An 11,432-nucleotide genomic window follows, 5' to 3' on the forward strand; every position below is an offset into this window, starting at 1 on the left:
CATATGAAGCCTACGAACAGCGACAGAATGACAGCTCTCCTTTCGTGGATAAAGTGCTGCTGTGGATTCATTACAATTATTATTTTGTCAATTTGATAATTAATTCTAACAGAGCGGTCGACAGGCTTCCTTTCTCTCCTGTAGTCACGTACCAACGTGTCCGTGCGGCGCTATATGTAGTATTCACTCCTTCTAGTGTGCTCTGCTGCAGAGGCTGAGGTGTGCTGCACTGCTGGCAGGCACGGGCTGTCAGGCTGCTATTGAAACAATCAGGGTTGCCAAAAAACGGCCAAATTCCCGAAATTTGGCCGTATATAACATTCGCCTGGCGTAAAAAATAAAAAGTTATTTTGGCTGAATTTTGGCCGTATAAAAATTCGCCTGCCGTATAACAATTCGCCTGGCCGTAACATATAAAAAGTCACGGCCAAACTATGATTTGGCGCCGAATTTGGCCGAATTTGTGAAAAGATTACATTTTTGCAACGATGGTGTTAGAACTGGTACTCGCTCCCACTCGATTAACTCATGGGATCTCGATCCAATCGAGTACTATAAGGCCGAGAGGGGGAGCGAGTACCAGTCTACGATGGTGTAGCCATCTCGTTATTTGTAATACATCCGCCATCCTCGCCACTATTATCTGCCGATCCGATTAGAATTTGGCCGAATTTTGGCCGATATTGGAAAAAAGTTTGACCGAATTTGGCCGTGAGATGGCTGTGTTTTGCCGTGCAGTCTGTCGACTAATCTGGGCAACCTCTGGAAACAATGGAATTTCAATGAAACAAAGTTTTTTGCGCGCGCGCTTGATTTTTTTCACGCGGCGTGACTTAAACCGCACAGCAATCACCGCAATGTGGCCACAAGGCCCGTTGCTCTGACTCGATTTGCTGAACAGCAAGCTTTAAACGGTCTATGCAGACCCGCACACAGGCGCACTCTGCTGTACGTGTGTGCGCGTGCTGTGCCATTCACTCTGTGGCACAGCCATGCCTTTCTGATTGCCCTCCTATTATTTATCAAGATAAATGGTTTTCAGCCTTAAGTGGAACATTTCACTTTTACCAAGCAGTAGTGTGTGGAACTCGGGAACTCTGTCAGATGTAAAAGAGATGTACGTGCACGTACAGGAAGTATGCTCTTATGTATATATTATACATTATATATGTATATAATATATAAACATACTTACGTACGTCGCACGCACGCAGCGGCACACATATACATGCGCACGCACGGCCCACACACATAGGCACACACGTACATACGTACGTGCGTACATGCGTGCATACGTACGTACATATACTACATACGTGTGTGTGTGAGTGTGTGTGTGAGTGTGTGTGTGTGTGTGCGTGCGTGCGTGCGTGCGTGCGTGCGTGCGTGCGTGTGTGCGTGTGCGCGCGCGCGTGTGTGTGCGCGTGTGTATGTATCCATGCGTTCGTACGCGCATGCGTGCGTGCGAGTGTGTATTTATATGTATATGTGTATCATGTATATAAATATATATCAAGAGCGTATTAAGAAGGTTATTATTTGTATATATGTATATAATATGTTGCTCCCCTGCGAGCGTAAATTCAATGTGGATGTGTGTGTATGTAATGTATGAAGGTAACCTTCAAGCACACGTATGAAGCGGGTAGCTTGATTAGCGATGTATGTGTGGTTCGAACGATCGAGCCGCACGGACTTGGTGTACGTGAAACGCCGCAACTGCTACCTAATGTCTCCTCGCGCTAGGCACTCTACTTTCATTGTCTCTCTCCCCACCCGGCAGCTAATTTGGTTCCTTTCGGCGAGTTAAGGGAAGTAACATGCGTGCTCGCACGATATCGAAGTCCAAAGTTGGTACATAATGCATGTGCGTGCATGCATTACGAGGAGCTACTCTGTTATTTCTGGTGAAGTCATTAAGAAGCGAGATTGATGGGGGGGGGCATGCAGGTGAATGCAAATCAATTCAGTTTGGTGCTGGGTAGGTGCATGTTTGACTTCCACTAACTATTCCTGAGGTGCCACCCTCTGTGCTTAGCATGATGTCTTGCAACCTGGAAGCCATCTACCGTTTCTTTTCATGCGAGTAGTTGGTTTCGTGTCTAGAATCATGTACTTGAATTAGAATTGAATAGACATGAACTAGAATTATGACCATATATTCTAAATCATTTATTCATCGTCTTGCTCATAGTGTTTATAAACATCCATATTGAAATAAATTTATGAGAAAAAACGCTAATAAACGTGTCTAAATTGAGTTTCTGGGTGGAGACAGATCCATTGAGTAATTATTGTGGTTGACATGTGTCCAAATTTCTAGACATGAAGATGCAGATATGTATGTAGCTGTAGATTTAGATTTTGTGATACAGAATTATTTGTAGATGGTAATGTAGATGTAAAATAGGATTTAGGCACTGAAGATGTAGAGTTAGATGTAGCTATATGGATGCAGGTGTAGATGTAGTTGTTGAAGATGTGGATATAGATGTCGGTGTACAGGTAGATGCAGAAGATGTAGATGTAGAAGACGTAAATGAGAATGTAGATTGGACGAAGATGTAGAGATGTATTTCCAATTTACTGGATGTATTTACTCCCAAACAAATCCCATGAAAATGTATCATTTCAACATTGTACTCTTTGAACTTGTCTGCATATCTATAATAATATATATATACATATACATACATACATACGCACGCACGCACGCACGCACGCACGCACGCACGCACGCACGCACGCACGCACGCACGCACGCACATACATACATACTTAATCGTACGAATGTTATAAATAATATTTTATCCGCACCTTTGCAAGGCCAAATCGTGAGCAATTCCTATATGTACTACACAGCTTGCCGCCACTATCCAAAATAGCAATAAAGGGGAAGTTTCTAGTGTATGTGTTGTAGTGTATTTCCGGTTAGCTTGTATGGACAAGATACTAATTTTGCAGTTTCTTTCAAGACCAACAGTTCACCTATAGTTCAATTTATTGTTTAATTATGATTTGTTACAAATTATTATGGGTTAATTCTGCTTTGAAGGCAAATACCGTTCATCTATAATTAGCTCACCTTGACATCGTCTAGATGAGCTATTGCCATGGGTCGTCGTACATCGTACGTCTGTCCGTCCGTCCGTCCGTCCGTCCGTCTATCAACATTTGGCTACAGTACTGTAGTATAGTTGTTGGGATAGGCATTGCTCAGATTGATGGATGGATGGATGCATGCCTGCATGGATGGATGGATGGATGGATGAATAGATAGATGTATGGATGGATAGATGGATGGATGGATGGAAGCATGGATGGATGGATGGATGCATGGATGAATGGATGGATGAATTGATGAATGGATGGATGGATAAATAGATGAATAGAACGAAAGAAAAAGATAGATAGATGGATAGAGGCATGGATGGATGGATGGATAGATGGATTGATAGACAGAGATAGCAGAGACCTTGCAATAACTGGTAGGCCTTACCTTCCGATGGATACTGCTTTATTGGGGTGATGCTCCAACTGATATCTGAATCGAGTCTGCTACTGCTCAAACTGTAATGCCACAATATTTATCGTTAGATGTGACAATTTCATGTATTTAAATAAAATAAGGAAACTATAATGCAAATGTCAGATTATACTAGTTTTAAGTTAATAAGTTACATGATATCAAGAGCTAATAATTTTAGCTCTTGATTATATGCAACATTATAGATTTATAATTACAATAACATGTATAAGCAATACTGTTCCCAAGTAAACATTTTTACAGGACGTTTATTTGTTTATTACCGTTTACAATGAGTTGGCAAAGGATGTAGTACGTGAAATACGAACTATCTCATTCAACAATATTATTTCAATTATATCATGTTAATATTAAAAATTCATACAAAATTATAGAAATTCATATTAAAGCCGCACAATGCGCATATTCTCACTCACTCATTTGTGTCCTTTTTTTGTGGTGAGCTACAGTGTCATTGACACTTTCATTAATAGTTCCTGTCAAGTTGTTTTCTGTTCAGTTATCTGTGTCGATGAAAAAACTGATTAATTGTTGGTGTTTGATATAAAAGTCACTATCACTCGCTTGATTCTTAGTGGCGATGACGTAAGTTTTATGTTTGATGGGTATTTTGCACGCCCCACATCGGAAGCTTGTCATCGTTGCAACAATTGAAGATTGAAGGTTGCTAATTCCAGTTAACTATGCATTATTTATTGTACATGTTAGTGTTTATGTTTTTAATTGTGTTATAATAGTAGTTAGTCGATGATTATAATTTCACTGTGTTGACAAGCTTCCTGTGTGGAGAAACTCCGTTCTGGTGTCATCACTACGTATGGAAGTACAAGCAAACACACTACCGCTGCTTTTTTTAAAGGCACGACTTGTTTCCTATTGATTGTAGCTGTAGCAGCTGCTATTTGACCTAAATAGTAAATACATCACCATATAAGTTATAATACCCCTAAAAGATGTATTATTATTATCCTGTAAATTACATTTTGAGAAGAAGAAATTGAAAGAAATGAAAACAAAATCAAACCTGAAAATAAAATTTACAAATTTGAAATTTTGCTCAATTTTAAATAAGTGTCGTTATTTGTATCTCATGTTACAATTATTTCAATGTTAGCCCGTGTTCGCTACAGCGAAAATCCCATGTGTGATATTGCATGTACATGTAAGCTCAGAATATGCATTAATAGGAGCCGTCACATCCGAATAAATGCGATTTCTCTGGTCTACATCATTTATGCCCTTGTGAATCTATGCTCATGTTGCAGCTCATGTGGCAGCGCATCTGTAAGCCCCTTGACCTATAGCTGCGTGTGCTTTATACACTGGATGTAACACTGCCGTCTTTGCTGTGCGTGCGTGCTTACACTACTAAGGCTGAGAGGGTCTATGTCCACCAGGGTACTGCCGGAACGTACGCTGGCTACTATCTAATATGCCGGACCGTACCTCGCCTACTCCACTAACGAGTCTAGGGAGTCGCCTACGCCTACTCCCGAACCCTAACGGTAACCCTAACACTAACCCTAACCATATCAGATAGTTACCAGGGTACGTTCCGGTATACCGGACCGTACCCAGGGTACGTTCCGGCAGTCCCCTGCGGGACATAGTTCCTATGAGCACTATACTAAGCGTAGGCGTTCGTTGCTCGTGTATATATGTATTTATGTCGTCGTCATCGCTACTCACGTCGGACGTGCGCCGCTGTAGTGCGGCAATCCTGTATATATAGCATGCCGTCCCCTCCACATCATACCATTAGTATCATACCATCATACCACATCATACACCATACCAGTAGACCGCACACTGGCGTTTGACTGTCGGTGTAAGTCCGATTCGCATCACGCCCCCAACATCAATCACTCACGTCTCGTGGACAGTGGAGATATGCGCGAGCTAGACCTGTCCGAGCTGCCTGTCGTGTCGAGGGGGGCTTCGGCGATGCTGAGCTGTTCTAGGCTCTCTCAGCATCACTGTCGCTCTGTTACGCATTGTTTGCCAATCACATCTACATGTTCACGTATCAGCAGAAATGCCGACTAATCTGGACAGCGTGTAAGTAACGTTTACTCGCTGTAGCTTTAATGATTGACGCTACGGGTGGTCACCGCGTAGACGGGCGTGCTGCGGCCATCTATGCGCCAACAGAATACGTAGGGATTAACTAGCGGAGGCAGTCTAAGTCCCATTATACTGGATGAGGTTGGTGCGAATAGTGGTTTTCTCCAGTGTGCCCTTCCTGTAATTTCGTGCGTGCTAAAAATAGCAAGTATTACTGATATACGTGTAGACTTGTAGGCATTTGGAACAGTAACGGCAATACGCACCTAAATATAAATTATATATTAATACATAATTTATATATATGTATGTATATATACCATATTATGGTATATATATATATATATATATGTATATATATGCCCTATAGGCCTATGTATTTCATTGTGCTAATAATAGCTAATAATACATTGTACCTGCTGTGGTACCTGCTGCTCTATACATGTAGCGCTTAACTCCTCCACAGGCTTCTGGTGGCAACCGATGGGCAACATATATTGTGCTATATTTAGAACAATATGTGTATATATAGGGGTATACATCCGCTGACACACAGCCCACGTCGTTACCTGTTTCTAATCTTGTTACCTGTTTCGAATCTCGTTAACCGAGAACCGAATAGATAATTATCGGATTCAGAAGCTGATGGGTTGATGCACACTGACTCGTCGTTACCTGTTGCCGCAGCTGCTTGGTCGGTACTCCTTGCCCTGGTGCGATCCTGGCTTCACCCGAAGGAAGTCGGGCAGTTCGAGGTCCTTCAGAGACAAGCTGCCTCGTTGATCGTCCATGCGGCGGCTCTGTGCCTTCGCTACCATGTCAAGCATCACTGAAGCAGCAGCGAACCGCAAGTCAACTAACAACATTCTCCATTCGAATTCTTTACATTAGGAGAGAAATAACGACGCAGCATCCGCGTGTGTGCACAATGCGTGCGTTCGTGCGCGTATGTGTGTACGTGCCTTAGTGCGTGTGTGCGTGCGTGCAATGACACGTGCCAACTACAACATTCTCCATTCCCATTCAAGCAAACGCGCAACATTTTGGAAATGTAGGTCAGGTAGCTGCAACATTGAAAATGACAACTGGGATGCACTCCTTGTATATTTATTGTATTGTATATTAATTGCTTAATAAACACAAGGACATGCATGTGGTATGTGTGTGCGTGTGTGTGTGCGCACGTACGAGTATGTATACGCGTGAGCGTGCGTGCATGTATGTGTATGCACGTATGTCACTCACCATCGGTGTCGTCCGCGCGTCTGAACGTTCTTGTCTTTATCGGCCGCGGCGAGTTACCCGTCGAAGCGCGGTGCGTCAGCTCCGACCCTGGCGGCTTGACCTTTGTGTGACCTTTCTTGTCGCGCGCCTCGGGCGTCCAGCGTGAGAACGGACTGCATATGCTGAACTTGCCCTCACCCTGAAAAGCAGATCGTACTTAATTATTACACTTAATTAATACTAATAAGTAACACAGCTGTTAGACTTGCCCTCACCCTGAAGAGCATATCATACTTAATTATTACACTTCATTAATACTAATAAGTAACACAGCTGTTAAACTTACTCTCACCCTGAAGAGCAGATCGTACTTAATTATTACACTTAATACTAATAAGTAACACAGCTTACTCTAAGTAACACACAGTACTAACAGTACTACAGTACACATTAACACAGCTAACGTGACTTACTCTCATCCTGGAGAGCATACAAGAAGATTACACTTAATTAATACTAAAAAGATGCTTAAGTATTTAATAATCCAAAACTGCCAATACTGTATATAGTTGAGAGTTCAGGTTAGGTAGGTTAGGATTAGGGTTAGGGTTATGGCTAGGATTACTGTTAGGGTAGCGGTTAAGATTAGCTTTAGGATTAGGGTCAGGGTTAGAATTTGGGTTTAGAGTTAGGGCTACGGTTAAGGTCAATATTAGCATTAGAGTAAGGGTAGGGTTAGGGATATGGTTAGGGTTAGGGTTAGGGTTATGGTTAGAGTTAGGGTTATGGTTAGGTTTATGGTTAGGGTTAAGGTAACGATTATGGTTAGGGTTACTTATGATTATGGTTAGGGCTAGAGTTAAGGTTAGGCTAATTAGGGTTAAGGTTATGGTTAAGGTTATGGTTATGGTTATTGTTAGGGTTAGGGTTAGGGCTAGGGCTCCAATAGCCTCTGATAAGCAGCCACACTAGTGCTGCACGTAACCACCACAAAACACAACCTCAGAAACACAACAACTTACACTGCTGCTGTCGTCGCTGCTCGGACGCTGCCGAGACGCATCCTTTTTGCGAATGCTCGGCAGCGGAGGTTTTCCGCTCAGCCTGCTGACAGGGGGCGCTGCTGCTCCGAGCTCCCTCACGACGATCTTCTCGCCATCGATTGTCACCACGCTCGCTGACGACTCGAGCGGGACCATGCTTCCTGCCTGTCGTCGTACGAGAACAAGTGGGTTTTCAAACTATTGCAAATGACCAGCTGGTGTTCCTACTACCAGAGGCGAATAATGACTAATTGACAATTGACAATTTGTCATATTATTCAGCCCTGCTACTACCTAGCTGACATACACACTTGCTAGCTGGGCTACACTGTACTGGGGTTACTGGTGACTTTTTATGCAGGTGATATTTGCATGCTGACAGGGTGGGGCACAAACTGTAACAGCGTTACTAGTGGGTTATATGTACAGGGAATAGTCAATATAGCAATATACGAAATTCAATAGACACACGCGTATCGATGCAATTAAACGCGAGTAATCAGGCGCATCGATATGCATATCGTCAGATATCATCAGATATGATGCATCGATACTAGGAGTGTCAGAATACAGATTTATAGTCTTATTATAGATTTACAGTCTTTATTATGACACTCCTGTCAATACAGCATCCCATAATTATTAGCAACTTTATCTGACCAGGCACACCGACACTGCCTCAGAATCTGGCTTCTGATTGAATCATGAGTAGCCAAACGTATCGATGCACATATTGTCGAGGTTTGCATCGCGATGCATCGACAATTAATACACCTCCCTAATTACTAGTGACTTATATCTCACCAGGCACACGGACACTGCCTTAGATTGTCTCATTACACCCGCTACTTATCATTAATTTATTATTAATTATTAGTGAATTATATCTCACCAGGCACACGGACACGGTATTATTATACCCATATATAACAATATGGGTATATAGAACCTGATGTGTATATTTATAACAGTAGAGGGCTTTACACTACAAGGGTTCTCAATATGTAATCGCATAAACGCGTACGGAAAAACCAGGGACGCATCCCACTGCAGATTATCTCTTCAAGCCCATTTCTATGGCATTATCATGCTATTCCAATAATAAAACTATATTTAAATAAAATATCATAATGATAAGATAACGTAACATTTTCAATTAAAGAATGCTACTGCGTAGCAGATTCGGATGGTACGCTGATTTCTGTGCATGTGGGCGGCTGTTATTGTACGTCTCACGTGTCATCTCTAGTTGCAGCAACCCACGTACAGACGCATTGCCGCATGGGCCATACCAAATTAACACAATCAGTTTTTGCATATGAAGAAGCTTTCATAGAAATGTGATCCTCACATATACGAGTAACATTACATGGCAAACTCTCCTACATACATCTATGACCACCAGTGCTTTCTATTCTAGTCGCCACATAAGTCTTTCAGCATTAAAGACTGATGTACATACATTTAAGAAAGTATCAATTGGTCAGCTCTGAGGTCTATTTTTTAACCATAATAAATTTGTTGATATCATGGCATTGACTGAGAATTTCTACATATTTGTCTTTATACCTCAGCAATTAAGAGTGAAGCTAACGTGTCTGTAAGTCAGGTGCGTTCGTTTATCCCAAGAGAAACATCACCAGCTCGAGTGAAAAGCCTCATAATGGTTGGGTTTTGAAATAACATTATTCTAGTTCCAGATTGACCTACTGTTTTACATCGAGTGTTTTGTGGCAATCACAGGAATACGTGAAGTCCATCTATATTCTATTCCATTGTCATGCACGACAATTGTAGATTAGTATTTATACCAGTATTTGTTCATGTTGAGTAATTTTTTCCGTTTTGTGTTTCAGTTTTTTGGACAAAGCCACGACAGTAAAAAAACCTGAGTATGAACCCACAGAACAGGTGAATTTTTAGTGTTGATTCTTGGAAACTTTCTAGAATGTTTTACCTTTTGCATTTATTTTAATCCTTTATCACATGACCAATTATTATCATGCAGGGGTTTGAAATGCAGCACACTGTCACATGGGCATCCTAGCTGGTTTGTTCTAAAGTGAACTAGGGATAAATATAATCTTTATAGTTTTCAGTTTAATTGCGTTTTTTCTATATGCCAGATTTTGCTCTTGAATATCAATAGGAAGTACCTAAAACCCTGCTTTGCTTTTACTAATTGCTTGTATTTATATGTATGATGTCAATGTTAAGATTGCCTTTTGCACCGAGGAAGTTGTGCTTTTACTGTTTATCTTTGCATTGTTATTATGATTAATTCTGGCTCTATGTAAATGAAAATCACTTACATAGTAGAGTGACAATTAGAATGAAACTATTAGTGGAAGTTAAAATAGTGGAATACGTTATCATTTATATGATTGAAAATGACAATCCCATAGTGTGAAGCCTATGAATATACATCTCATAAACACAACTGATGATATTAATGTGAGAAACCATGATGCCATTCATAACAGACACTGCAAAATTCATTTTTACTCAATATTGATATTAAACAGTAAGCATTTGTTTGTGGTACAGATAATATCACAATTGTCTAAATAAATGCTAAATGCTGGAATCGTGTTGTTGTTTAAGCGGTAATATTAAAAATTAAACTAACGAGTTGTCTTTTTATTCAGGATATCCTGCGATGTCGAGTCCTCACTTCAGGCATATTTGAAACCAGGTTCCAAGTAGACAGGGTCAATTTCCAGTACGTATTCATAAAACATTTGTGCATGTTACACTCTGTCATGAAGCTGCAATGTACCGCTGAAATATTTGTAGCATTGTGGAATCTTACTGTTATATAAAGCGGATACACTGGTCTGACACGTGAAGGGGTCATACAAGACTATTATGTTGGACTGGATAATGAGACTGGGACATGGGACTCTAAAACGAGATTGGTACATAAGGGTGCGACCTGGACGACGCTTCAACATAGTGCAGGCACATGAAACTGTTATGTGATACTGAAACATATCGAACAAGACGATGTTTAATGTGACGGAGATGTAGAACTGTCGACCAAATACTGTTTCCTGAGACTGAGATGTAAAATTCCCAAACAACACTGCTTTGTAAGACTGAGATCTAAATCTGACACATGAGGCTGAGGCATCCGGTACGGTACTGTTACATTAGGCTCGAACGTCAGTCAGCATGTACATCAGTGGAAGAAGGCTATGAACTATGATCTATGATTTATATCTGAAACTATGGGGATCAGTCTGATGAACTCTAACATTGTTATGTTAGTTTGCATCCGAGGGGAGCTAGATCGTGTACGCGACACTGCGCACGTCATATGCGGATGTGACACAACACAGACTGGTGCGCGTGACCGGGCGTAGCGTCGTGGTCTGGTGCGCGTGACCGGGCGTAGCGTTGTGGTCTGGTGCGCGTGACCGGGCGTAGCGTCGTGGTCTGGTGCGCGTGACCGGGCGTAGCGTTGTGGTCTGGTGCGCGTGACCGGGCGTAGCGTCGTGGTCTGGTGCGCGTGACCGGGCGTAGCGTTGTGGTCTGGTGCGCGTGACCGGGCG

The 11,432-nt window shown here is 41.8% G+C and overlaps 1 protein-coding gene across 1 annotated transcript in view; it reads right to left on the minus strand.

Moving 5' to 3' along the window:
* Positions 1-8,699, minus strand: part of LOC106813628 — a 10,195-nt gene extending 1,496 nt beyond the window's left edge. Inside the window, exons 1-5 of the mRNA XM_014817812.1 lie at positions 8,683-8,699; positions 7,858-8,043; positions 6,857-7,034; positions 6,287-6,440; positions 3,500-3,570 (exon numbers count right to left, since the gene is read on the minus strand). Of these exons, the coding sequence (XP_014673298.1) occupies positions 3,500-3,570; positions 6,287-6,440; positions 6,857-7,034; positions 7,858-8,034 (580 nt within the window). The 5' untranslated portion in view covers positions 8,035-8,043; positions 8,683-8,699. The remainder of the gene's footprint in view (positions 1-3,499; positions 3,571-6,286; positions 6,441-6,856; positions 7,035-7,857; positions 8,044-8,682) is intronic.
* Positions 8,700-11,432: the final 2,733 nt, after the last annotated feature.

The sequence above is a fragment of the Priapulus caudatus genome, unplaced genomic scaffold, assembly GCF_000485595.1.
Source record: "Priapulus caudatus unplaced genomic scaffold, Priapulus_caudatus-5.0.1 Scaffold801, whole genome shotgun sequence".
Taxonomy (NCBI): Eukaryota; Metazoa; Priapulida; class Priapulimorpha; order Priapulimorphida; family Priapulidae; genus Priapulus; species Priapulus caudatus.